Source organism: Schistocerca piceifrons, chromosome 2 (assembly GCF_021461385.2).
Source record: "Schistocerca piceifrons isolate TAMUIC-IGC-003096 chromosome 2, iqSchPice1.1, whole genome shotgun sequence".
NCBI classification, from domain to species: Eukaryota; Metazoa; Arthropoda; class Insecta; order Orthoptera; family Acrididae; genus Schistocerca; species Schistocerca piceifrons.
In genome coordinates this window covers 85,634,069-85,660,851 of record NC_060139.1, presented here as the reverse complement: position 1 = coordinate 85,660,851, position 26,783 = coordinate 85,634,069, and the positions used below count along the sequence as shown (strand labels likewise).

Sequence of the window (26,783 nt, the reverse complement as noted above, 5' to 3'; positions counted from 1 at the left end):
TTATTTGTCCAATGAATACCCGTTTATAATCTGCATTTCTTGTTGGTGTAGCAATTTTAATGGCCAGTAGTGCACTTTTAAAGCAATGGATGTTGCACAGCGCTTCTGTTGTAAGTTTCCGAGCACTCACGAGATGCAAAATTTCTTTCGCAACAATTTAGATTAATCTCCAACATATAATTCTTAAACCACTTTTTTGGATACTAGCCATATTATATGCAGGTCAGTAACAAATAGGATAAACATTTGTATATGTTATTTATCGAACCGAAAAGACATAAATAATAAAGCAAACAAATACTGAATGTTTTATTTGATGGAATGACATATTTCAGTAGACATATTGAAGTTCTGCTCACCATTATCAATTTGATGCGTGCATGATGTAAAGGAAGATAAATTTAGCAAAAAGAGATATTCACTCCCTAACGCTTATTTCCACCATTACCTCATTAGCAAATCCGTATTTTTTCATAAATAGAGGTAGCGTTAGTGGTCATAAGCTTTTGACGCATCCCTTAATAGGGTTTTAGGCACATGTTGATTACGGTTTCAAATAAATACAAACCAGTCTGGTTGCAGTATTCCACTGCGTTGCACTTATACCCTCAAAAGTCATTCATCCACAGAAATCACGAAGGACATCTGTTTGCGAGCTACGAGGTACACACCACTCATACATAGAATTGTGTACTCTGGCTACCACGGAATAACGGGATAATAAAGGTGTATTCAATGCATTGGGGGCCTTAACCTGTCAGGTTGGAGAAGGCTTTCGGTGCCTTTCACACCAAAAAGCAAAAGATGAGGGGTGCGACCGGCATCGTATCCATATTCATAACTCTACCGAAATGGGGATTAGATTTCCTGGCACTAAAAATGTTATTAAAAAATGGGAAACAGCAGATGCCAATTAATTTCTTTGTGGCCAAAACTAAAGCTGTGAATAACTAAACGGATAAAAGGCATAGATGGAAGATGTAATGCAGCTGGATGCTGAAGTTACAGCAAATATCTACACTCAATCGTGAAAACCATAGCCTCGTGATGACTGGGTGTTGTGTGATGTCCTTAGGTTAGTTAGGTTTAAGTAGTTCTAAGTCCCATAGTACCCAGAACCATTTGAACCATTTGAAAACCATAATAATTAAAGAAGTAAGATAGCTTCTTGGGGAAAACAGAATCCCCTGATTGACCAGTTCCTACAGCCTTTCTCAGGAAACTGAGGACAGATTCAAGCGGCAGTAGCGATCACTTGGCTAGCTGATGAGGTAGGAGAACAACGTGTTTGAGACGGAGGAGGTAAGTGAATAGTATAGGGTCTAATTTAGTTAATTTAGGTTTTGTAACGAAACCATTCTCTCATGCGAGTATTGAAAACTGAGTAATCAGAATGCCAAACAGCGGTGCAGTTTCGCTCCCACACGCAGCGAGGATACATGGCGCTTCTCCTGGTGGTGAACAGCAAACAGTGCACGATGAACACCATCTCAAAAAATCAGAAATCAAAGATAATTTGTATAGCACAAGAACATTTAAAATTGAAGTTCATAAAAGGGATATAGTCGCTGAGAGACAAGACCGACTAACCGTACTTGGCTCACACTACTGGATTTGAGAAGCTCATTTCCAAAAGGTACCAAAGCTATAAAATCTAATTTAACAGGAGAGACAAAAAAACATTTTACAACCAGTGTAGCATCAGAATACGTTTCATAGCTCTGCTATTGAGACGCATTACGCCAAGTATCGCTGATAGTTTTTTATTTGTTTAGTTGTTATTGCGTAAAAACAAATGTATCTGGTACCTTTTGGCAGAAAACTGGGTTAAATTTGATAATTGTTATTTTGGATTTAAATTATACCACTATAAGCACAAAATGTAGTTACTTGTTTCATCTGCAGTGTTTTGTACGGCAGTTTACACTCTTCCTGACTTATTTTGAACTATCAATAACTGAAAGATTTAGAAATATTACAGAGAAAATTAATGAGAACAATTTTATTTCATTAAATATGTTACTCATTATTGTCATTTTCACACAACCTGAACAATGAACTAAATGGCATTCCCTGAAACTTTCTGCAGTACTGTTATCGCCATCCACAACAATATTAAAGACCTACTGTAAAACAAAGCCTACATGTCACAAGGAGGTAAACTACGAACAGCTATCATTCGTAAAGACACTGACACGATCACAGTATCCTCTTCCTGGATGTGTGGTGCATGACTTCGTTCCTACGTAAATTAAAGAGCATCCTTTCGCTACAGATTTGTTACTAACCTCACTGGAAGATTCTGTACTGTTATATTCACCAGTGCTTTTTTTATAAATGGACACATCTTCTGCTGAATATCCCGTGTCCACATATCTTTATTGCAGGCTGTACATGGCTTTTTAGAATTAAGTTTCGAATCCTTGCCATAATATTCTCATATTTTACTGTTTTTCTTTGAGTTTTTTCGCAATGAGCTGATTTCTCATAGAACGGTTAACGGTGGTAAACCAACGAGATGTGTTCGAGCCTGGAAACTAATCCTCTTCACTTCCATTTTCTTTATGTGTTTTGAAGACGGCGTACGGACTTTAGACAGATCTTGCCAGTTGACCCAGTTAAAATCAGCACCTAACACATGCAATTTTTGAGTACCTTTGAAAAGGATGTTGTACACTTCTGGCAAAAGGACACAACTTTTTTACCTTTTACAACCAGCCCAAAAGCCCTGTCTGGAGGCATCTAGGAATTTTCTCTAACGGGAAAGAACCACTCTACTTGCAAATTGCCTTGATGTGCAGCTACTGAGAACACGAAAAGTTTAAGTTATATTTTGTTCTGCGATGAAAAGCTCTCACAAAACACTCTGACTGCAGCATTTTGCTCCTTATTGTAAATAGGAAAGAATATTAACAAGAAAAAGTCACGCAAACAAGAACATATTTCATTAGGTCCTCTACCTCCCACTTTCTCCAGCTAGAAGTGTGGTGTATTCTCATCAACAGATTTATCTTTTCCCACAATCGCAATACCGGGAATGTAGTACCACAGATGCCCTTATTAATGGGCCTGCCCAATTGTAGTTATAGGCAGAGGTTGATTTTGCATCAGATCAAAATTCACAGTCAATGAATTTTCAGGCAGCTGGTTGAGATTCTGGAAAAATGCCTTCGCCCTGAATGTACGAATCATGCGTTGAACAACTATCTCCCTCTTCCCTTCTGTAGATTCAGCTGTTTCAAATTGCGTACTGTATATCAGGCATTAGCTGCAACTGTCCTGTTTCGTACTTTCAAACCTAAGTTGAATTTGGTAACAAATATCTGTAAAAGAAAATAAACTGTTATGACGATTAAATATTTACATATGAACTAAATTATTTAAATGTTGCAATGAATCATAAGAACTCCCAGTACAGAAATACGAGTGCATGGTTATGAATATGAGAGTATGCTTTCTTGTAAAGTTTATTACAAAATTGTTTTTCAGTTTTCAACCGAAATATATGACATGAACAATAATCAACAATGTAGTAAAGTTTAAGTAATATTAAATGAGAGTAGATAGCAAATTGCCCTGTAATACAAGATACCTCAGAAGTTCCACGTTGTTCACAGTTTTCGAATATTCAGGTCTACAGGAAGATATTATGTCCCTGCTGCTGCACCTCCGTCTAATGCTTTTCTCTGTATTTGAATAACTGAATGTGGGAAGAACTCACTTCTTGAAGTCTAATCAATTCAACTGTCAATCTTAACCCACCTCTCTTCTCTGGACCATTAACACATGTCTCATGTTTTGCGTTTGCAACATTTTCAACCATTCTCTACCTATGTTGAATACACTTAGAAATGTATCTCAACATAGATATACCACCCCAGTCTGAGAATTTGTTTATATTTTACAGACATTGTCTTCTTGGCACCTTTACCACTTCCCTGATTGAGTCCGCACGTCTCCGGTGAAACTACATCACTGTATGCCGAAATGAACTCCTTCTGTGAAACAGAATCTTCATTCTCATAGAAACTGTTATGGAACTCCTGAAATTCAGTTGCTAATAAACGTGCAGTACTGCAGAAGCCGCTGTCATTCACAGTTAATTTGAGGCCTAACACTAGCATTTTTGCTTGCTTAGTTTGTTTCGCGACACTTTTCTCCCAGTTTTTCCAGTCTACAAACCCTTGTCCGTGTATTTTCAGTTTTTATTGGCTATTCACAGTATTCATCCATCAGGCTCCATAATTTAATTAAAAGTCACAGTGAAGGAAAAAGTTACACACGTCCTTACAACGTACAACGTCATTTAAATAAATGTCGGCCATGTTTGTGATGTCATTATCAAGAAGGGCAGCGACTGGCTTCCAAGATTTGCTACTTCTTGGAAACAAAATAAGACTCGATTTCGTACTCTTGGCCATGAACCACAAGTCTTAAGGGGAAATATATAACGGATTGGTACGTTTCGGAGTACATAATAGATCTTATAATATAGGTAACGGATATAAGCAATGCTGCAACATCTTATCTCATTTTTCAATTTTTAGGATTTGGACCTAAATGTGCTGACCCATGAGCACAACTGCCGACTGGGAATAAGACAAAATAACTGTCTGGGGAGGACACCAATACACAAGAGACGTCGTTGATACCAATAAGAAACACTCAAAACTCAAACGGTGCCGACTCTGTGCAATTTATTCAAATTCTTTGGTAGACATAACCTCTGCAGCTTGTAAGTATCGGCTTAATTCCATTCAATTATCTACATACGGTAATTCCGTACTCAAACCGATTGGTACTAGCACCGTTTAAAGTACTGAATTTTCCGGCCACATGGGCCCTTACAAAAATTAAATAAAATAACAGCTCAAAAAATATAAAATCTTTTACTAAGACCAGTTACAAACAATAGTAAGTCACAGTTCCCCCATAAAATTACAATATAATGATAGACTGAGATTTAAGCTTAAATTCGACTCGGTGGCCGATTAAACAGGAAAATGCAAAAATCGTTTAAAAGGTAACAGCAATGTACAAACTTTTAAAAAACATACGACGCCATGGGCCGCTAAACATTTACCCAAAAACTGATTTAGGTTTAACACTAATCTAGCAATAATGGCGGATTCTACGTGATTTCAAGGTCATAAATGTTTATCCAAGTGGGCTTTCTTTTTCTTTTTTCTTTTTTTTTTTTTTTCATGGAACGAGACAGTTAGAGAAATCACAAATCCTGACGAAAGGTTGGCTATAGACCTTAAATGACAATATTACAGAGGGTACAGCACAGTGGCCGATTAAATTTCAAAAGAGAGACCAAGCTTTATAGCTGCTGTCGGTACTGGGCCCGTTGGGTTGAATAGAAAATTACAGCAAAACCAAATGGAAACAATTATTACTTTTAGTCGGGGTCGACTAACAGAATCAAGCCAGAAACAAGTAGAGTCTCGTAAAGACTCAGGGAATACCTCACTTAAATTACAATTAGAGCAACAGTTCTAATATTTGGGTTAAATCAGCGCAGTGGCCGTTCAGTCGTTTAGTTAAGAAGCCAGGCTCTACTAATAAGTCAACACTTCTAAAGCCTTTGACCTTGCCACACTTAAATTATAAGCAGAGCAACACTTCTAATTTTTGGATTAAACCCGCGTGGTGGTCGTTTACTGGAGGCAGCCAGGCTCTATTAAGAGCCACTTAAGGAAACAAATGAACAGTTCTAACGCCACGGCACATGCCGGTCTTAAATTACAAATAAAGGAACAGTTGTAATTGATAAGTTACACTGTGTACAGTTTTAAGCAAGTAACCGTTAGAATTTACTCAAGGTGAGCTCGAGTTTTTGCAGTTAGCCCGACTCTGCGGCCGAATAACAACCCTCAAGAAAACAGTGGATACAGATTATAATATAAAAATACATAACTCTCAGAGCCGAACAGCAGCTCTGCGGAGGGGCGCCGCATCAGTGTCCCATGTTGTCTCCAATAACACCAAAACAAGCAATTTAGCTGCCTCACTCGTGACACTGAAACACAATAAAAATGAGTCTACGTTTAAGGCTTCTATTTGCCGGTACCACACTCACGCACTCACAACAGCTGCAAAGCGCATTACAGTCTGTAACAGTGATCAAAGAAAACAGCAGGGAAAACACAGGTTCATGAAAATTCCATGAAAGCTCCTGAGAAAAGGCCGAAATATGGGGAGAAATTAACCAACAACTTCATCCATGAGCGCCAAAGCACAAAGTTTGTATGGCAAGAGGGCAGGGAATACGATAAGCCTACACACCGAATGAGGCAGTTTCCACAACTAGATGATATCAGAAGACACTTCCACGAAACCATTGGTTCCAAAAAATAATCTGAGTCGGTCTGACACTACTAAAGTCTCACATTCGCATGCTTAAATGTTTGACGCCGGCAGAGATATAACCGCCAGGCAAACCCACTAACTCAGTCGCTATGAGAAAATCGTAAGCTCAAGGGCATACGCACCAACCCGCGCGCCCGGTAATGGTGGAAAATTCACTGCAAGACGCATCGGGATCACGTCTCCACTTCCCGCCCGGACCTCAGACGGCTTCCGTCGAAACGCCGGCGTTCCCGGCACTCTACTACCGCTTCCGCCCCTCCTCAGACCACCAGGCCGTCGCAGCGCCTCCTAACCCGCCAGCGCCCTCTACGAAACTCAACTCGAAGCCGCCGGTTCGGAATGATAAAACGGACAATTCAACCACGAACGAGCTGGCACAGCTCAATAACCATTTAAATCATCATAAAAATTATAAGAATAAAAACGTCAAGAATGATGAGATGCATCCAATGCTGCGTAGCTATACAAAGATCATTTTATTCGCAGATACGGGTTTCACGTCAGTATATGAGGCGTGTTTTTTAAGTAAATACAGTTTTGAAATTAAAAAAAGGACGTGCTAAGATATGTCAACAATTTTATTTTTACATGAAAGCCTGTACCTTAATCTGCTTTTCTACATAATTTCCGTCGATATTGAGGCACTTGTCATAGTGTTGTACCAGTTTTGGAATACCCACCTCATTGAAGTCTGCCACCTGACTTGTTAACCATTGCATCACCACTGTATTGACTTCGTCATCGCCTTGAAGACGCTGACGGCCCAGGTGTTTCTGCATGTGCAGGAACAGATGGTAGTCACTGGGCGCAAGATCAGGGCTGTACGCTGGATGATCTAGAGTTTCCCATCGAAAAGATGTGATGAGATCTTTGGTCTAATTCGCCACATGCGGACGGGCATTGTCTTGCAGCAAAACGATGCCCTTGCTCAACTTCCATGGACTGTTGCTTTGATTCTGGTGTGACGTACGACACCCATGTTTCATCGCCTGTAACAATTTGGCTTAAGTAGTCATCACCTTCCTTGTGGTACCGCTCAAGGAAAGCCAATGCACTGTCTAAACGTTTGGTTTTGTGCACATTCGTCAACATTTTCATTACCCAACGTGCGCACAATTTTCGGTAATTCAAGTGCTCGGTCAAAATGCCATACAAAACACTACGAGAAACATTAGGAAAGTCATCCCGTAAGGAGGAAATCGTAAAGCGTCTGTTTTCTCTCACCTTATTGTCCACTTCCTGCACAAACTTTCATTAACGACCGAAGGACGCCCACTCCGTTGTTCATCATGCACATTTGTGCGGCCATCTTTAAATGCTCTCACCCACTTTCTTACCATTCCATCACTCATGTTTTCTCCGTAAACTGCACAGATCTCACGATGAATATGGATCGCTTTTAGGCCTTTAGCACTAAGAAATCTTATAACAGCCCGTACTTCGCAGTCGTTGGGACTCACGATTATCGAAGCATCTTAAACACTCAGTACACAACGCAAACAAGCAAGAATCAGACTGTAATTGCGTCAGTGCGTAGATTACGGTACAGGCTTTCATATAAAAATAAAATTATTGAGATATCTTAGCACGTCTTTTTTTTAAATTTAAAAACGATACTTACTGTGGTGTCACCGCCAGACACCACACTTGCTAGGTGGTAGTTTAAATCGGCCGCGGTCCATGTAGTACATGTCGGACCCGCGTGTCGCCACTGTGATCGCAGACCTAGCGCCACCACCAAGGCAGGTCTCGTGATACGAGAGTGGACTCGACCCCCAGTTGTACGAGAACCAAGCTACCGCCCAGTTGTACGCGAACCTAGCTATCGCCCAGTGGTACGAAGCCTTTCGCTCTCATTAGCCGAGAGACATAATAGCCATCAGCTAAGTTAATGGCTACGAACTAGCAAGGAGCCATTTGAATCAGTGCCTATAGCTTACAAGTATTCAAGAGAGATGTATTCCAAGGAAGCAATAAAAGTTAAGTAAAAAGCATCTACATACTTTTCTTCGTATTCATTTAGAAGTTCTCATGTTCCAGACTTCACGCCCGTCTGCTGTATGCCGTGCATTAGTCTAGCGTGCCTTTCTTTTGGCTACTACCGTGTGGCGTAACAGTCTTGTTACGTCACTACAGATTGGCGACGAGGGAAAAGGACCTTTTTCTGATTGCTTACATTTATTTCTGATTGCTTACATTTCTTTGTCATGGCTTCGCCACAATCTCCAGATGTACTGTCCGAATTTTATCGCTTGCAGAATCAGCAGACGCAGGCGTTACTGGATGCCCTTGGACAGCTCGTCCAGGGTCAACGTGCGCTGCACACCGATGCGGCCGCCGCCGCTTCTTCGCTACCGCTGCCACTGAACGCTGTTGCACCTCCCTTTCGACCATACGTGGCAGCCGATGAGACCTGGCAAGAGTGGTCTCGTCAGTTCGCCTTTCACATGGCTGCCTACAGAATTCAAGGTAATGAGCGGCAGCCGTTTTTGCTTTCTTGTGTCGGTGTGTCCACATACCGTGTGATAGTGAAATTGTTTCCCCGACGCGACGTAGCAACTCTGTCATACGAGGAAATTTTGTCTGCATTAGATGCCTATTTCAAAGAAACAGTTAATGTGGTTGCAAAACGGTATACGTTTTTTCGTACAAAACGTACGGCCGGTCAAACTAATAGGGAGTGGGTAGCAACATTGCAAGGACTTACTAGGGACTGTGCCTTTGAATGTGACTGTGGTCTTTCTTATTCAGATACAATGGTGCGTGATGCAATTGCACAGAACGTTTCTGATGTTCGCATACGGGAGCAAATTTTGAAACTAGTTAATCCCTCCCTTCAACAAGTGATAGACATATTGGATAGACAGGACACACTGGACTGTGCTCAGGAATCTTTTGAAACTTCGCCAGCCGTGTGTAACATTAACCGGCCCGCTGGACGCGCTCCGCGGCCCGGTAACCGGGCCTCGCGCACGGACGCACAGCGACCGCCGCGTGCTAAGCCAGGTGTGCCGCGCCAGCACACAAATGCAGTGAAATCATGCCCGCGGTGTGCTACTAGACATTCGCGTGAACATTGCCCGTCACGCCAAGCTATTTGCTTTTTCTGCAATAAGAAAGGACATGTTCAAAGTGTTTGCCAGAAAAAGCTCAGATCAGACAATCACAATCATTCCAGGCCCTTTGCTTCGCGCCGGAATCGAACCAAGGACGCTCAGGCTCGTGGACCTTCGCCTATGGACATTCATGTCGTTAATTCCACTTCGTCCAGTGACACTTTCTCTAACAGTAACAGTGTTCGTCCCACAAAAACTGTGCGTCGACGTCGCCGGAAATCACGTCAATTAGCAAGTGATTCTGTACCAGTGTCTGTTCCAATTGCACACAACAGTCGCTCTTGTCGTCAGCAGGACAATAAACTTTTTGTGGACTTAGACTTTGAAGGCAAAGTGATACCATTCCAGCTCGATACCGGAGCTGCAGTTTCATTGCTCAATCATGACACATACAAACAACTGGGCAAACCTCCGTTGCGTTCCGCAAATGTTAAGCTAACTACATATTCCGGACAGAAAATTCCTGTGTTAGGACAGTGCAGCCTTCTTGCAACATACAAGGGACAAGCAAAACTTGTGTCATTTTACGTTCTTCGTTCTTCTTCTGCAGTGAACTTATTTGGTCTAGATTTATTTAAGTTGTTTAACATGTCTATTGTAAATCAGGTCCTATCTGTGAATCAGACTGTGCCTCCAGACAGTCTTTCTCGGCTGTGTGACGAATTTGCAGACATTTTTGCACCGGGCTTAGGTTGCGCTACAAACTATGAAGCACATTTAGAACTGCGGGTAAACACGCAACCGAAATTTTTCAGGGCGCGCAATGTTCCCCACGCATTGCGTGATGAGGTCGCAAGAACGTTACACGATCTCGAATCACAGGGTGTAATTGAAGTGTGCAAGCTTCTCTCTGGGCCTCACCCTTAGTCATTTTGCCAAAACCTTCCGGAAAATTGAGACTTTGCGTGGACTTCAAGGCCACAGTGAATCCACAGCTAGTGACTGCTACTTTTCCTTTGCCCCGCCCGGAAGATCTTTTTGCTAAACTGTGCCCGGGAAAATATTTTTCAAAGTTGGACCTAGCCGATGCGTACTTGCAAATACCGGTGGACGACGCATCCCAGCGCGTATTGGTGGTTAACACGCATCTTGGATTGTACCGCTTCAAAAGACTGCCATTCGGGTGTGCATCCGCCCCTGCCTTGTTTCAGCAATATTTACAAACTATTTGTGCGTCGGTCCCTACTGCAGCAAACTATCTGGACGATATAGTGATCTCCGGACAGACAGAAGACGATCATCTTGCGAATTTACGAACATTATTTCAGGTCTTGCGGCAAAATGGTCTTCGCTTGAGGAAGGACAAATGTGTGTTTTTTGCTCGTGACTTACCATACCTGGGACATGTCATTAATGCCCAAGGCATACATCCGAGTCCAGAGCACCTCCGTGCCATACAAGACTTGCCGTCCCCTCAAAATCTGAAACAGCTACAGAGTGTGTTGGGTAAAATTAATTATTACCATAAATATGTGCGCAATGCCTCTTCCATTTCAGCTCCGCTTCATCGCTTACGCCGTAAAGGTGTTCCGTTCGTCTGGACGACGGAATGTGAACGCGCCTTTCGCCAGTTGAAATCGGCGTTGCTTTCTAATACTTGCCTTACGCCTTTCGATCCCCAGAAACCCCTTTTGTTAATGGTAGATGCCTCGGATTTCGGGATCGGTGCTGTGCTTGCGCACAAAGTTGGCTCCCATGATCGCCCTATTGCCTTTGCGTCCAAATTGCTCTCGTCTGCGCAAAGAAATTATTCACAGATAGAGAAAGAAGCTTTGGCTCTCGTGTTTGGTGTTACTAAGTTCCATGATTTCTTGTATGGTCGTCACTTTACCATCATCACAGACCACAAACCTTTGACATCGCTTTTTCATCCGTCCAAGCCTGTACCTCCACGTACAGCGCAGAAATTCATTCGCTGGTCTATTTTCCTCTCGCAGTACCGCTACGATATCTTGTATCGGTCCACTGCTAAGCACGGAAACGCCGATGCGTTGTCCCGTTTGCCTGTTGCTGAGGATAAAGCATTCGATTCTTCCGAACTTGCTTGCATGTTCATTGATTCGGAAACCGATGAAGTGGTCGAATCGTTTCCGATTGATTTTCGTCGTGTCGCTACAGCCACAGCTGCTGACCCTGTCCTTGCTACTGTTTTACGTTTTGTTGCTACGCAATGGCCTTTGTCAAAGTCTCGGATCGAGGATCCGTTGGTTCGCCGATTTTTTGCTCACAAGGAGAGACTTTTTGTTCGACGTGGTGTTTTGTTGTTGCGTTCTGATAATGATCAGTCCCGAGTCGTGGTCCCACGTTCGTTACAGTCCTCTGTTTTACGGCTTCTTCACCAAGGACATTGGGGTATAGTGCGAACGAAACAACTTGCTCGTCAGCACTGTACTTGGTTCGGAATCGATGCTGCGATTACGAATATGTGTTCTTCGTGCCCGGCGTGTGCCGAACAACAGTCCGCACCGCCGCGGAAAGTCTTTGCGTGGCCAAAAGCCACTTCCCCTTGGCAACGCTTGCACATTGATTTTGCTGGTCCATTCTGGAATGCTCGATGGTTGGTTCTGGTCGACGCCTTCAGTAATTTTCCTTTTGTTGTCCGGATGTCTTCCACGACGTCCTCCGCCACCATCCAAGCGTTGTCTGCTATCTTTTGCATTGAAGGTCTTCCGCAGACTATTGTTTCCGACAATGGCCCACAATTCATGTCCGCTGAATTTCAGTCATTCTGCCAGGCCAATGGTATTCAACATCTGACATCCGCGCCGTTTTCGCCTCAGTCCAACGGTGCCGCTGAACGTTTGGTCCGGACTTTCAAGTCACAGATGTTGAAATTGAAAGAGTCGCATTCTCGGGAGGACGCATTGTTGCTCTTTTTGTCTTCGTATCGCTCTCAGCCCCGAGATGGTCGCTCGCCGGCTGAGTTGCTCCACGGTCGTCCTCATCGCACCTTGATGTCTTTGCTGCATCCGCCGCATCAGGTTCCTGCGCAGCGGCAGACTCCTGCTTTTGCTCCAGGCGACGTTGTATTTTATCGCAACTATCGAGGTTCCCGGCGTTGGCTCGCAGGGCGCATTCTTCGCTGCCTCGGCCGCGCGATGTATTTGGTTTTGGGGGCCTCTGGTGAGGTGCGTCGGCATCTCAATCAGCTGCGCCTCTGTCGTCGCTCGGGTTCTGCCGCTCCCCGTCTGCTTTCAGCGACGGTGCCGTCCGGTCAGCGCCCTGGGGACCCATCTACTGGCTCGCCTCATCCCCAGGTGTTACCGATGATGCCTTCCATTTTGCCCCATGGCGACGCGCCGCCGCCGCCGCCGCAGCAGCAGCAGCAGCCGCCGCCGCCGCCGCCGCTTGTTCTCCCACCGGCGCCGACCGCATTCGACGCTTCGTTGCCGCCGCCAGGCGCCTCCCAGGGTCACGCGCCGCCGATCGCTTCCCGTGACCAGCTGTCCGCCGCCATGGAACTCCCGCCCGCTCCGGACCACGTGACGTCATCGCGCGTCGGCTACCCCGACGCAATGGAGGTCGACACTTCGGCCCCTCATGTTTCTTTACGGGCGCATACACCGCATGTTGACGTGCACCCTGGACTAGTTTTGCAGGCGTTTCCTAGCTCCCCTCGGACCGGATGGCCGGGTGCGGGTGGCACAGCCTCGCCTGTTGTTAGGCTCCCCACCTCATCGCATACGTCAACATGTGGTCCTCCCCACGGCGGGCGGAAGCCTTATCTCACGACCGTTCGCCGATTTGCGGGGGAGGAATGTGGTGTCACCGCCAGACACCACACTTGCTAGGTGGTAGTTTAAATCGGCCGCGGTCCATGTAGTACATGTCGGACCCGCGTGTCGCCACTGTGATCGCAGACCTAGCGCCACCACCAAGGCAGGTCTCGTGATACGAGAGTGGACTCGACCCCCAGTTGTACGAGAACCAAGCTACCGCCCAGTTGTACGCGAACCTAGCTATCGCCCAGTGGTACGAAGCCTTTCGCTCTCATTAGCCGAGAGACATAATAGCCATCAGCTAAGTTAATGGCTACGAACTAGCAAGGAGCCATTTGAATCAGTGCCTATAGCTTACAAGTATTCAAGAGAGATGTATTCCAAGGAAGCAATAAAAGTTAAGTAAAAAGCATCTACATACTTTTCTTCGTATTCATTTAGAAGTTCTCATGTTCCAGACTTCACGCCCGTCTGCTGTATGCCGTGCACTATCGGCTACCGCGTAGTCAAGCTTTCTTTTTCAGCAATCCACATCACGGTGTCGGTCCAGCTACCGACACTACACTTACTTAAGAAAAATACGCCTCGTATATCGAACTTCAGCTTCACAATGGTTACATTTTCATAATGTAGATGGACAGTTACGGAGTCCCAGAATATGGCAAGTTACCCACGTTAAGAGTCCGACGCGACTGGTAAGCTGTCGTAATAAAATGATGATTGTCAAAAGTTCTGACCATTTTATTGCATATAGTTCAATAATTGTCACCCTGTAAGTGATTAACATTGTAGGATAAGCCATTGCAATTGTGAAATGCTGGCACCGTCAGAACGTTGCATGCAATCGTGCAAACGTGCATGCGTTGTGTTGTACAGGTGCCGGTTTCAGTTTGTCGGATAGCTTTGCATGCCTGTTGCACTTGGTCGGTGAAAACAGGGACGGTTAAGGCTGGTCGTGGAATACACTGGAATTGTAGTCGGATGATGTCTTCTATGTGTTCGATTGGAGATAGACCTGCTGATCGATAATATGTATAGCATGGTGGGTTAAAACAGCGGCATGTGGACGAGCGTTGATCGATTGGAAAACACCCCCTGGAAATCGCAACCCAGACCATAGGTTGCAATACTTCTGCATAGATGATGGATGAAGCTTGCACAGGACGGACTATGTTGGAGAATTATATCAAAGTTCGTACTGAAAACGACAACTACTCTAATGAGAACTCTATTTTCATAACAAATTTAGAGTACCGTTTCGACTACCTTTGTAGGCTGTTTGATATCTCCTTCAGGAAGGTTCTGATGTGGGTGTAAACCTAATTATTTTAATAAAATATAGAATGTAAGTATCAAACATTTCTAATCCATCAACATGTAACTCATCTCATTTTCTTAGAACTTCGACTCTCGGTATTGTAGATGCATGTGGAATGCAAACAGACGAAGGAGTTTAAATTATTTATTCCTATATCACATTTCTCGCTATTTGTCAATGCAGTCAAATATCCTGCGGTATGCATCCACACCTATTTACACTGATCAGCCTATAAGTGGACGTTGCAGAACATTCAACGGCCAGTTGTAATTACATTCACTAAGTTGGCATCAATCCTATCTGTATAGTGACAGTTTTCTACATAGAACCACCATACACTATTTGATTAAAAGTATCTGGACACCTCGCTGAAAATGACTTACAAGTTTGTGGCGCCCTTCATCGGTAATTCAATATGGTGTTGGCCCACCCTTAAACTTGATGACAGCTTCCACTCTGGCAGCCATACGTTCAATCAGGTGCTGGAAGGTTTCTTCCGGAATGGCTGACCATTCTTCATGGAGTGCTGCACTGAGGAGAGGTATCGATGTCGGTGGCTGAGGCCTGGCACGAAGTTGGCGTTCCAAAACATCCCAAAGGTGTTCTATAGGATTTATGTCAAGACTGTGCAGGCCAGTCCATTACAGGGATGCTATTGTCGAGCCACCACAGGCCGTGCATTATGAACAGGTGCTCGATAATCTTGAAAGATGCAATCGGCATCCACGAATTGCTCTTCAACAGTGGGAAGCAAGAGGGTGCTTAAAACATCAATGTAGGCTTACGCTGTCATAGTGCCGCGCAAAACAATAAGTGTAGCAAGCCCCCTCCATGAAAAACACGACCACACCTTAACACGACCGCCTCCGAATTTTACTGTTGGCAGATGACATTCCCCGGGCATTCGCCATACCCACGACCTGCTGTCGGATCGCCACATTGTATACCGTGATTGTCACTCCACACAACGTTTTTGATGCAGTTTGGAATTCCTGTGTGAAGGTCTGGATTGATGTCTGCCTGTTATATATGGCTCTGAGCACTATGGGACTTAACTTCTAAGGTCATCAGTCCCCGAGAACTTAGAACTACTTAAACCTAACCAACCCAAGGACATCACACACATCCATGCCCGAGGCAGGACTCGAACCTGCGACCGTAGCGGTCGCGCGGTTCCAGACTGTAGCGCCTAGGACCGCTCGGCCGCCCCGGCCGGCCTGCCTGTTACACATTAGACCCTCGGCGGCCTCTGTCAGTCAACAGACGTTTCCACTTCTCTATCACATCGGAAGCAGTGGACCTAGGGATGTTTAGGTGTGTGGAAATCTCGTGTACAGACGTATGACACAAGTGACACCCAATCACCTGACCACATTTGAAGTCCGTGTGTTCTGCGGAGCGCCCCATTCTGCTCTCTCACGATTTCTAATAACTACTGAGGTCACTGATGTGGAGTACCTGGCAGTAGGTGGCAGCAAAATGCACCTAATACGAAAATCGTACGTTTTTAGGGGTGTCCGAATACTCTTGATCACACAGTGTGCGTTTACTCTGCCGCACGCTGTTTAGAACAAAGGACCACGTGCACAGCTGATACACCATTGTGTGTTTTGTGCTAAACATCTAAGGAAGAGAGAGAGCGGGAACTAGGTACCTCGTACAGGGACGCATCCTCTGGCGGCTGGTCGCTGGTGACTGCACCACACAGCGTGTAGTTGGCCCACGTGGCGTTCTGCTCGTTGCGGTACCACGAACCTGACCAGGTACACAGCTTACTGGCGTACTCCTGCGAACAAAGTGTTGATGTGATTTAGCAGTGAAGGATGGTTCATTCGGGGGAGGGGCTCAAACAGTGAGGTCATCAGTCCCATCGGATGAGGCTGGGGGTTGATTTGGGGGAGGAGACCAAACTGCGAGGTCATCGGTCTCATCGGATTAGGGAAAGATGGGGAAGGAAGTCGGCAGTGTCCTTTCAAAGGAATCATCCTGGCATTTGCCTGACGTGATTTACGGAAATCACGGGAAACCTGAATCAGGATGGCCTGACGCGGGATTGAACCGTCGTCCTCCCGAATACGAGTCCACTGTGTCAACCACTGCGCCATTGAGTACACCATCTCGACTCAACATGGTATACTCAAGATGGTATACTCAGTGATGAAACAAAGCAGTAGGCTTTGCCAGAAATATAGACTCTTAGACAATGTGTCTAATAGTGCAATTTAATACGACAGTATGCCATCTTAGGCAATGTATAACACTTAAAACACTTGATAATGCCACTTTGAAGCCAAAATCATGATTGTGTAAGTGTATATTGTAACGCCGGAAATGCATATCCTCCTATTTCCATCTATTGCACTGCAAATTTTTTTCCTTATTTTGTTACCTGAAGATATAACATTTCTGTACCTTTGTATATTGTAATTGTTTTACTGTTTGTATATATATATGTATGCATTTATGTTGGTTTGTTTTGTGAATATTATTTGTATTTATACGCTGGGTCTGGCCTAGGGAAAACTATGCTATCGAACGAATACATCGATAGGTCGTGTGGAGAACCAAAGTGTTTAGGATCTTTGGTAGTGTTAACTCTGTCGCGTGGAGCGCGGGCAGAGCAGAGGGAGTCTGGCTGGGGTAGTGCGGTGGAGCAGGTGTGACGCTCCCGCGAGTTGCCGCGCTTTCGGGGTTGGACAGCATGTAATTGCGCTCGACTTGCTATGATAGTTTCTGATACGGTGTCGCGGACGGGAAGCATTAGCTGGCGAACATCAAGAGCCCGTTTCGCCTGGTGACCGTGTCGAGAAGAAGCACGCCAACATCCAGCTTCTGCAACAGCGACGGCCGACAATGAGTGACTGTCGCCACCTCCTCGATCGACGGCTTCAAACCTTCAATCATCGAACAAGGAAGACTAGAAGCACGTAAAGTTTTAGAACTGTATGGCAGACCTCAGCTTTTCAAACTATTCAAATCACAAAATTACAGCAACGTAGCATGAACCTTTGTTGCTCATTGTCCCAATTGCATTACCAAGAAGGAATGAACCCGAGTGTCGTTGAAATTCAAACGCCAGCATCATTCGATTTCACTGCTTTAATTTCAAAGTTCAGTTAAGGTATTCATAGCTGGCTACAATATTTAGATTACACAAGCACAAATTAAGAGTGCGAGTTTTGTTACCGTATTTTAGCTTACCTGTGACTGCAGCTCAGCTTGGTACGTACTAAATTTTACTATTGTTAATTGTTCAGAATCATTTAATTCAAGTTCAAAGTTAAATCTCTTATTTCTAAATTGCGTAGATTCAAGTAGCTTTTGAAATGATTGTTGAGGTAGTCCAAGACTAACCGTATCTTACTGAATTTCGATGTGCTTCAGAAAGAAAGCTCACTATTAACTTTAGTCACTAAATTAACTTTCGGTTTTCCGGTTTTATTAATTCTTTTGCTAAATTAAGTCAGAGTGTAGCGAAATTTATTACTTCTGACAAACTTTCAGTTTTCACACTACACGTATCAACCTTCAGTTGCCACGCTTCTAGTGCTAATTATATGTGTAATAACCTTTCTTTTTCAGTTACTATAGTAATTGTCCTTAGGACTGGCGACCGTAATTTCCCCCAAATCTCAAATATCTAATTAGCGCCAATTAATTGTTAATGTAACGACCGCACATTTACTTTCTTTATTAAATTTACCCCTTTTCATAATTAATTTCCACCAGTTTCATTTGCATTTTTCCTTTCATTTAGATGTAACCCTTTCCTCCCTCTTTACCGACAGATTAACTTCGGTGACGATTGCTTTTCCCAAATTTCCATTAGGTACACGCGGTTTAATTTTTCACTGTCATTAATTTCGATAAGTGAGGGGGAGGTTACAATATGTAGCACTGTAAATCAACAGTCTAATGGCGGTACTGACTTTAAAGAAATATATTATGACTGTGGCCCCTCATTATGAAAAAATTATTCGCTAGGGCTATCCCCAGTCCGTGACTGCTCCTCTTACACTCTTTTGTTACCGCGTCACGTGCCCGTAACGCCACCTCTGCCGAATGAGCACAATTCCTCGTGCACGCACGTTTCGTATCACACCACTCATCGTACATTGTTTAACATGGAGCTCTGGAGCAGACCTCCCGTTTATGTTCACTGTTGACCCAACGACATCGTCAATTACGACTGCAATGAGCACTGGACCACTGGGACTCGACCGTCTATATACGGCTCTTCGGGTGGTCGTCTGCGCAAACGCGGTTCGAAATATGCAGCGCGCCACCGACACAGGCTGCTGGGAGCAGTATTACGCTATGGGAGACATTCTCTTGCGCTTACATGGTACCTGTGGTGGTAATCGAAGTCACGCTGATAGCTGAGAACCACCTGTAACCTTTCATGCTTGATGTCTTCCCTGACGGCCATGTCACCCTTCAACAGTATAATTGTCGTTTTCTCTGAGGTAGAACTGTACTACAGTCGTTGGAGGAGCATTGCAGTGAACTCACGTTGATGTGTCGGCAGAATTCGCTTGACGTAAATCCTGTGGAATACATTCGGGTCGTTATCGGGAGCCATCACCGTGTATGCAAATCGGCGGCCCGATATTTACACGAGTTACATGACTTGTGTGTAGAATGTAATGTCACGCTCCCCCACAAAATTACCAACAAACTTTGGGATCCCTGATACGCAGAATCAGTGATGTATTTCGTTCCAAAGATGCAGAAACAAACTATTAAGCAGGTGGTCATAATTTTTCGGCTCATCATTGTATTTTAATTTTCTATCATCTTGTTGTATGATATTTTCTGCTAGTATTTAATTCGCTGTTGTATTGTTCTTCCTGACTGCACGTACATTGATGAATTTAATGGTGTCTCTCCCGTGTTTCCTTGCATTGTTTTCGTGTGTTCCAATTATAATCTGGGGATGATTTGTCTATAGTTTATGTGTGGACCCAGAATTGCGGTCGTGAATTTTAAGTGCCTTTAAAAATGCGAGGGCATGTGGTTCGTTATATGGGCATGTTATATTGTTATCTAAGTGGTCTGTTATGGGCGTCTCCTTAGTTACTTAGTTGAACTCGAGTACTACTGAAGGAACAACATACGAGTGTTTGTTGCTGTCGTCGTCCACTTATCTCAGTGGCGGTCCTTACGTTTGCTTTGTAACGTCCTACGTCATAAATGGTTCTCACTTAGTGGTGATCGAGTACCCTAAGGCGCAGTAAGATGGAAATGCAGTCCTCTATAAAAGACTTAACAGATCGCTGTCAGGAAGTTGGACTTAAAATAAATCACTCCAAAACAAAGCTTATTCATGAAAAGTGGGTAGCTGCAGGACAAGTAACACTGAACAGCAACATCCTAAACAATGTTACAGAATACGTTTATCTGGGGCAATTAATTGACACAAAAGGGGATCTGAAACCTGAAATTTTTCGTCGAATTAAACTGGGTTGGAGGGATTACGGAAGAAATGCAACAGTTTTCAAATATAACATGCCAGTCTACTTACAGAAGACAGTTTTTGATCAGTGTGTACTACCGGTTTTAACGTACAGGTGTGAAACTAGGACTTTAAATGAATTTTTCAAAAGGAAACTTAGAACTGCTCGGAGAGCTATGGAAAGGTCAATGTTAGGTCTCACTAAGAAAGATCGACAGAAAAGTGAAGACATTCGAGTAATAACAGAAGTAAAAGATATTATAGAACGCGTTAAGACTCTAAAATGGCAGTGGGCAGGACATATTGCACGAACGAAGGATGGAAGATGGACAAAATCAGTTTTAGAGTGGAGTCCCAGAGAAAAACGAAGACCACCAGGGAGACCACCTGATCGCTGGGATTAGGAACTCTGGAAGGTTGCGGGCTTCAACTGGCAGAAGACAGCAGAGGATAGAGATGCATGGAAACACCTCTTAAAAATGTATTTAATAACGTAAAGAGGCTACATCTTATATAGACTGAATTAGCTGAACAATAAATAAAAAGGCGCAGGTTAGTATTATAGCACGTCTAATTTTAAGTTATGGCTAATGCCAGTTTAGTTTTAAATGGGTCCCCAACTTGAACTGAAGCCAAATTTAAGCTACGGCTAACGCCTCTAACTGCAGTCATAGTTTGTTATAAGGGATTATTGTCCTCCTCGATAGCTGAGTGGTCAGCGCGACGGATTGCCGTCCTACGGGCCCGGATTCGATTCCAGGCTGGGTCAGGGATTTTCTCCAATCAGGGACCGGGTGATGTGCTGTATTCATCATCATTTAATCCCCATCCGGCGCGCAGGTCGACCAATGTGGCGTCAAATGTAACAAGACATGCACCAAGGCGGCCGGACCTGCTCCGCAAAGGGCCTCCCGGCCAATGACGCCAAACGCTCATTTCCATTTCCATAAGGGATTATTGACAGAGTACTAAGTGGCACAAAGCTAATTAAGGTAGATACTGTGATTTCAGTCCTTTGAATAACCTTCAGTGTGACTTAAAGCCCCTGCTGTTTGTTGATGTGTGCTAATTTGGACTACTTGCTTGCGACATAGAGAAATGTTACAATTTAACAGCGAGTGCCCGATTGTGTCCATTACGTATGTTGGTTCTTTAACGTTCAAAATTTACTGTGACCTGATTTTCATTAATGTATTTCCGGTTTACTTTTATGGCTCTGCGTAACGGACTGCTCCATAACACACTACTGGCCATTAAAATTGCTTCACCAAGAAGAAATGCAGATGATAAACGACCGTAATAACGGCCTTGATACGCCTGGGTGTTGAGTCAAACAGAGCTTGGATGGCGTGTACAGGTACCGCTACCCATGCAGCTTCAACACGATACCACAGTTCATCAAGAGAAGTGACTGGCGTATTGTGACGAGCCAGTTGCTCGGCTACCATTGACCAGACGTTTTCAATTGGTGAGAGATCTGGAGAATGTGCTGTCCACGGCAGCAGTCGAACATTTTCTGTATCCTGAAAGGCCCGTAGAGGACCTGCAACATACGGTCGTACATTATCCTGCTGAAATGTAGGGTTTCGCAGGGATCGAATGAAGGGCAGAGCCACGGGTCGTAACACTTCTGAAATGTAACGTCCTCTGTTCAAAGTGCTGTCAATGCGAACAAGAGGTGACCGAGACGTGTAACCAATGGCAACCCATACCATCACGCCGGGTGATACGTCAGTATGGCGATGACGAATACACGCTTGCAATGTGCGTTCACCGCGATGTCGCCAAACACGGATGCGACCATCATGATGCTGCATACAGAACCTGGATTCATCCGAAAAAATGACGTTTTATCATTCGTGCACCCAGGTTCGTCGTTGAGTACACCACCGCAGGCGTTACTGTCGGTGATGCAGCGTCAAGGGTAACCGCAGCCGTGGTCTCCGAGCTGATAGTCCATGCTGCTGCAAACGTCGTCGAACTGTTCGTGCAGATGGTTGTTGTCTTGCAAACGTCCCCATCTGTTGACTCAGGGATCGAGACGTGGCTGTATGAGCCGTTACAGCCATGAAGATAAGATGCCTGTCATCTCGACTGCTAGTGATACGAGGCCGTTGGGATCCAGCACGCCGTTCCACCGATTCCATATTCTGCTAACAGTCATTGGATTTCGATCAACGCGAGCAGTAATGTCACGATACAATAAACCACAATCGCGATAGGCTACAATCCGACCTTTATCAAAGTCGGAAACGTGATGGTACGCATTTCTCCTCCTTACACGAGGCATCACAACAACGTTTCACCAGGCAACGCCGGTCAACTGCTGTTTGTGTATGAGAAAACGGTTGGCAACTTTCCTCATAGCACGTTGTAGGTGTCGCCACCGGCGCCCTCCTTTGTGTGAATGCTCTGAAAAGCTAATCATTTGCATATCACAGCATCTTCTTCCTGTCGGCTAAATTTCGCGTCTGTAGCACGTCATCTTCGTGGTGTAGCAATTTTAATGGCCAGTAGAGTATATATGAAATCTTGTTAAGGTTCTGCCATTAAATCTTATGGCAATACTTAAGAAATGTATTGCTCTTTGGCTTTTTTAAAAAATTTTTTTTTAACGTTATAGGACAGTGTTGCTGTGCCTTGCAGCGTGACACAGTCACTTATGGAGTTCTCTTCGACAAAGCAAGAGTGTCCCACTTATCTGCGTCTTTCTCTTTTGACAGCTGATTTGGTGAATGACATCGATGTCAGCCATGCCGAGCCGGTACTGCCGGTACGGGTCCTCGCTTCCAGCACTTGGGTTACTGAAGGGATATCGCCTCCACATCCAGCAGACCACTGATGCGCTTTTAGAAATAAACAAAAAAGGACAAATATTTTAAAATAAAAATTTGTGTCAGCCAGGAACATCGTCACAAAGAAAACACGGCAGTTGCATAGGCTAACACTTGTCTTGGCTTGTCCGTAGATATTCGACGTTTCTGAGAAAACGACGGTCATAATTTTCGAGGTAAGTTACATGCCTTTTAGCGAGTAACTACTTCAGGCGGAATAGTGTTACAGAGGCTAGCGTTGCGGCTTCGCAGTTTTGCGTCCCATGTTCGAAATATGATTATTGTTGTTAAATTTTTTTATTTATCTTGGAATATGCGTAGAAGATTATTATGTATACGTTTCCCATTGTACGCTGAATGTAACTGTCACCTTATTAGTCAACTAATTGTATGTCTGATGAATGAATCAAAAAGAAAAAAAGGGCCAGGTGCGAGGAGGGCTGGGGCACAGAGGATTTCGTACAAACCGTAATATGTGAATGGCAGTTCATCCATTCCTGAAATCAAGGATTTCGACGAATTTTGCCTGTTTTCGACATTGATAATGACAAGATTTCAGTCCCTGGGATCTAAGACTTTCGAAAATGTTTTAATTTCAAGTTTTAAGTCGCATTACATCTGACAAAAGAAAAAAAAATTTCGATTGATATAATTAAAAATTAGTAATTTTCTGATTTTTCATTTTGTTTTAGTGTGAAACCATTCATCTTGATAAATTTCATGATTCTAGGTCAACAGGAAGTGCCCTGTAGGTTTTGATGAGTGAGTTTGCGAGTATGTAAATACGTGGCATAAATGCCCATATAGACACACGAACAAACGTTTTGCATCATCCCGGTTCCCAGAACTCCTGAAGATAGACGTTGACTCTGGATACTGTATCACAGACAAAGTCCCTTTGACTGTTCACAGATTTCACTAAACCCGCCCAAAGATCTAAACAATCATGCGGGAGCAGCGCCTATTAGATGGAGGGGGTCCGGCAACCGATCAGTTCCAGTCAAGCCACCAGGAATGAGATACTCCTCTCGTGTTATCTGTAGTTCATCCACGCCTAGACTGTCAATACCGCGGTTCGATAGCGTCAGCATTGTTACTGTGTGCGAGGAAGGGCTCTCAAAAAGGGAAGTGTCCAGGCGTCTCGGAGTGAGCCAAAATGATGTTGTTCGGACATAGAGGAGATACGGAGAGAGAGGGACTGTCGATGACATGCCTCGCTCAGGCCGCTACCTACGGATTATGGCTCCTCGGAACCTTGACAGTAACGCCACCATGTTGAATAATGCTTTTCGCGCAGCCACAAGACGTGCGCAGTAGGCTTCAGGACGCGCAACTTCACTCCCGACGTCCATGTCGAGGTCCATCTTTGCAACCACGACACCACGCAGCGCGGTACAGATGGGCCCAACAACATGCCAGATGGACCGCTCAGGATTGGCATCATGTTCTCTTCCCTGATGACTGTCTCATATGCTTTCAACCACACAGTCGTCGGAGACGTGTTTGGAGGCAACCAGGACAGGCTGAACACTTAATACACACTGTACAGCGAGTGCAGCAAGGTGGAGGACCATGCTGTTTTCAAGTAGCATTATGTGACGCCGACGTACGCCACTGGTGGTCATGGAAGGCGCCCTAACGGCTGTACGATACGTGAATGCCATCCTCCGACAGCTAGTGCAACCATATCGGCAGCATATTGGCGAGGCATTCGTCTTCATGGACAACAATTCGAGCCCCCATCGTACACATCTTGTGAACTACTTCCTTCAGGATAACAACATCGCTCGACTAGAGTGGTCAGCATGTTCTCCGCATATAAACCATATCGAACATGAGATTTTCACACTGCAGCGGAGTGTGCGCTGATATGATACTTCCTGGCAGATTAAAACTGTGTGCCGGACCGAGACTCTAACTCGGGACCTTTGCCTTTCGCGAGCAAGTGCTCTACCAACTGAGCTTCCCAAGCACGACTCACGCCCCGTCCTCACAGCCTTACTTCCGCCAGTACCTCGTCCCCTACCTTCCAAACTTTACAGAAGCTCTCCTGCGAACCATACAGAACTAGCACTCCTGAAAGAAAGGATATTGCGGAGACACGGCTTAGCCACAGCCTGGTGGATGTTTCCAGGAAGTTTCATATCAGCGCACACTCCGCTGCAGAGTGAAAATCTCATTCTGGAAACATCCCCTGCTCATGGTGGCAGGAATTTCTGTTTCTAATGTTTCTACGATCGATATCACACAAGGGAATGGAACAAATGTTCCTGAAGAATAAAAATATAAATAAAATACAAGAATAAAGAATATGCTCGTTTAAAAAAGTGTAACCCGCTGAAAATACCACGCACACACAAAACACACACTATATATATATATATATATATATATATATATATATATATATGTGTGTGTGTGTGTGTGTGTGTGTGTGTGTGTGTGTATGAAAATGCGTGGCACTTGTTGTGAAACACGCTCTTGTATCCCCTAACTTGATAAGAACATTCGTCTAGTAAATGAAAGAAAAATTGAAACGGTAATTGAGTATCGAACACGGGACGAAAAATTGGGATATCGTGATGCTAATCGTTGTACCGCCAGCAGGGCTGAGCTTAATGCTTGCTAAAAGGCATCTAAAGTACACCGAAAACTTTGATAGTCGCTTTCTCGGAAACGGTCGAGTATCTACGGATAAGCCGAAACACTGTTCGCTTATTTTGGCCCCTCTTCTACTGAATGAAGTTCCAGGATAATCACTTTATGGCATTTACTATGTCGTCATCGTCATCGCAAACACCCAGCTCTTCATCCCTCCCCCACCAACGCACTCTGCACGTTCGGCCTAGATCCTGAAGCACAAAGTACAAATTAATTGTGATACATAATGTTTACAAATTAAAATGGAAGTAGGAGAAGCTGTGGCAGGTTTTATAGAAATGATAATAAATAATGGAGAGGAAACAAACGTGGTCCAAAGTAGGCCCATTCGAAACAAGAAGAAGAATGGATATGAAAAAGGAGTGCTGTTGCTGAAATTATTGTCCAAAAATTCGGAAAATGAAGAAGTTGATGAGCTGCAAATGAATAAGTGTAATATGGGAGGAGAAGTTTGACAAATAATCAGGACTCTTGCAAGAATAACTGAAGAGAGACTTAGATAACGTTGCCAGCAGAAATACAAAAGTATTTTCTAAGAATCAAGGGCAAGTAATGAAATGAGGTAGAAAACTCAGTGTCAGACCACAAGAACCATTTAGTGTTAAGCTCTACCATAGTCCTATTGTTGAGACAGAGGCTATAGCTAAAAAGTTAGAAAATATAGAGAAATAATATGCAAGAAAACGAAGTTTAAGCAAGTTTAATAATTTATTGGTGACAGAAGTCTTTGGCTGGTAACTGATGCTGGGACTCTACATATCACTGTACACTAAAAGAATATTAGGCCACAGAATATCTATATGATTATACAGAAATTTGAAGGCACAAAATATATGAATTACTTAATGTGACAACCACGCATTGGTAAATACCATTGGGCAAAGGTGACTGAAAATGTACAGCATTCATTTTTGGGGGAAAATGCTATCAATTCAAAGTAGTACGATTTCTGTTAAATTTATCATTATTTGAGTTTATTAAGGCATTAGATCAAGTTATAGGTAGAGAGCTGAGCTCTATAATTCTACTAGATGTGGATAATATACTGCCTGTGACAGAAATATAGAAATGAACACAGAGTTCTTGGTGTTTTGAGCATTAATGAGAAGGGGCCTGATTTTCAAATTAAAGAAGTTAGAATTTGTGGAGAAATAATTACTTTTTAAGAGATGGAATTTATTAGAGGGGATTTGGAGACACCTGGAGAAAATACTAGTAATTCAAAAATGTCCAGCAGCTCAGAATAAAAGAACAATTAAAGGTAATGTAGGCCCCACCAGACTCTGTTGACGAACTGTTTCAGAT

At 43.9% G+C, this 26,783-nt stretch overlaps 1 protein-coding gene across 1 annotated transcript in view; it reads right to left on the bottom strand.

Annotated features, from left to right (window-relative positions):
• LOC124775166 (secretin receptor-like) overlaps positions 1-26,783 on the bottom strand; it is a 191,198-nt gene that overhangs the window by 111,826 nt on the left and 52,589 nt on the right. The window contains exon 4 of the mRNA XM_047250006.1: positions 16,183-16,314. Within this exon, the coding sequence (XP_047105962.1) occupies positions 16,183-16,314 (132 nt within the window). The remainder of the gene's footprint in view (positions 1-16,182; positions 16,315-26,783) is intronic.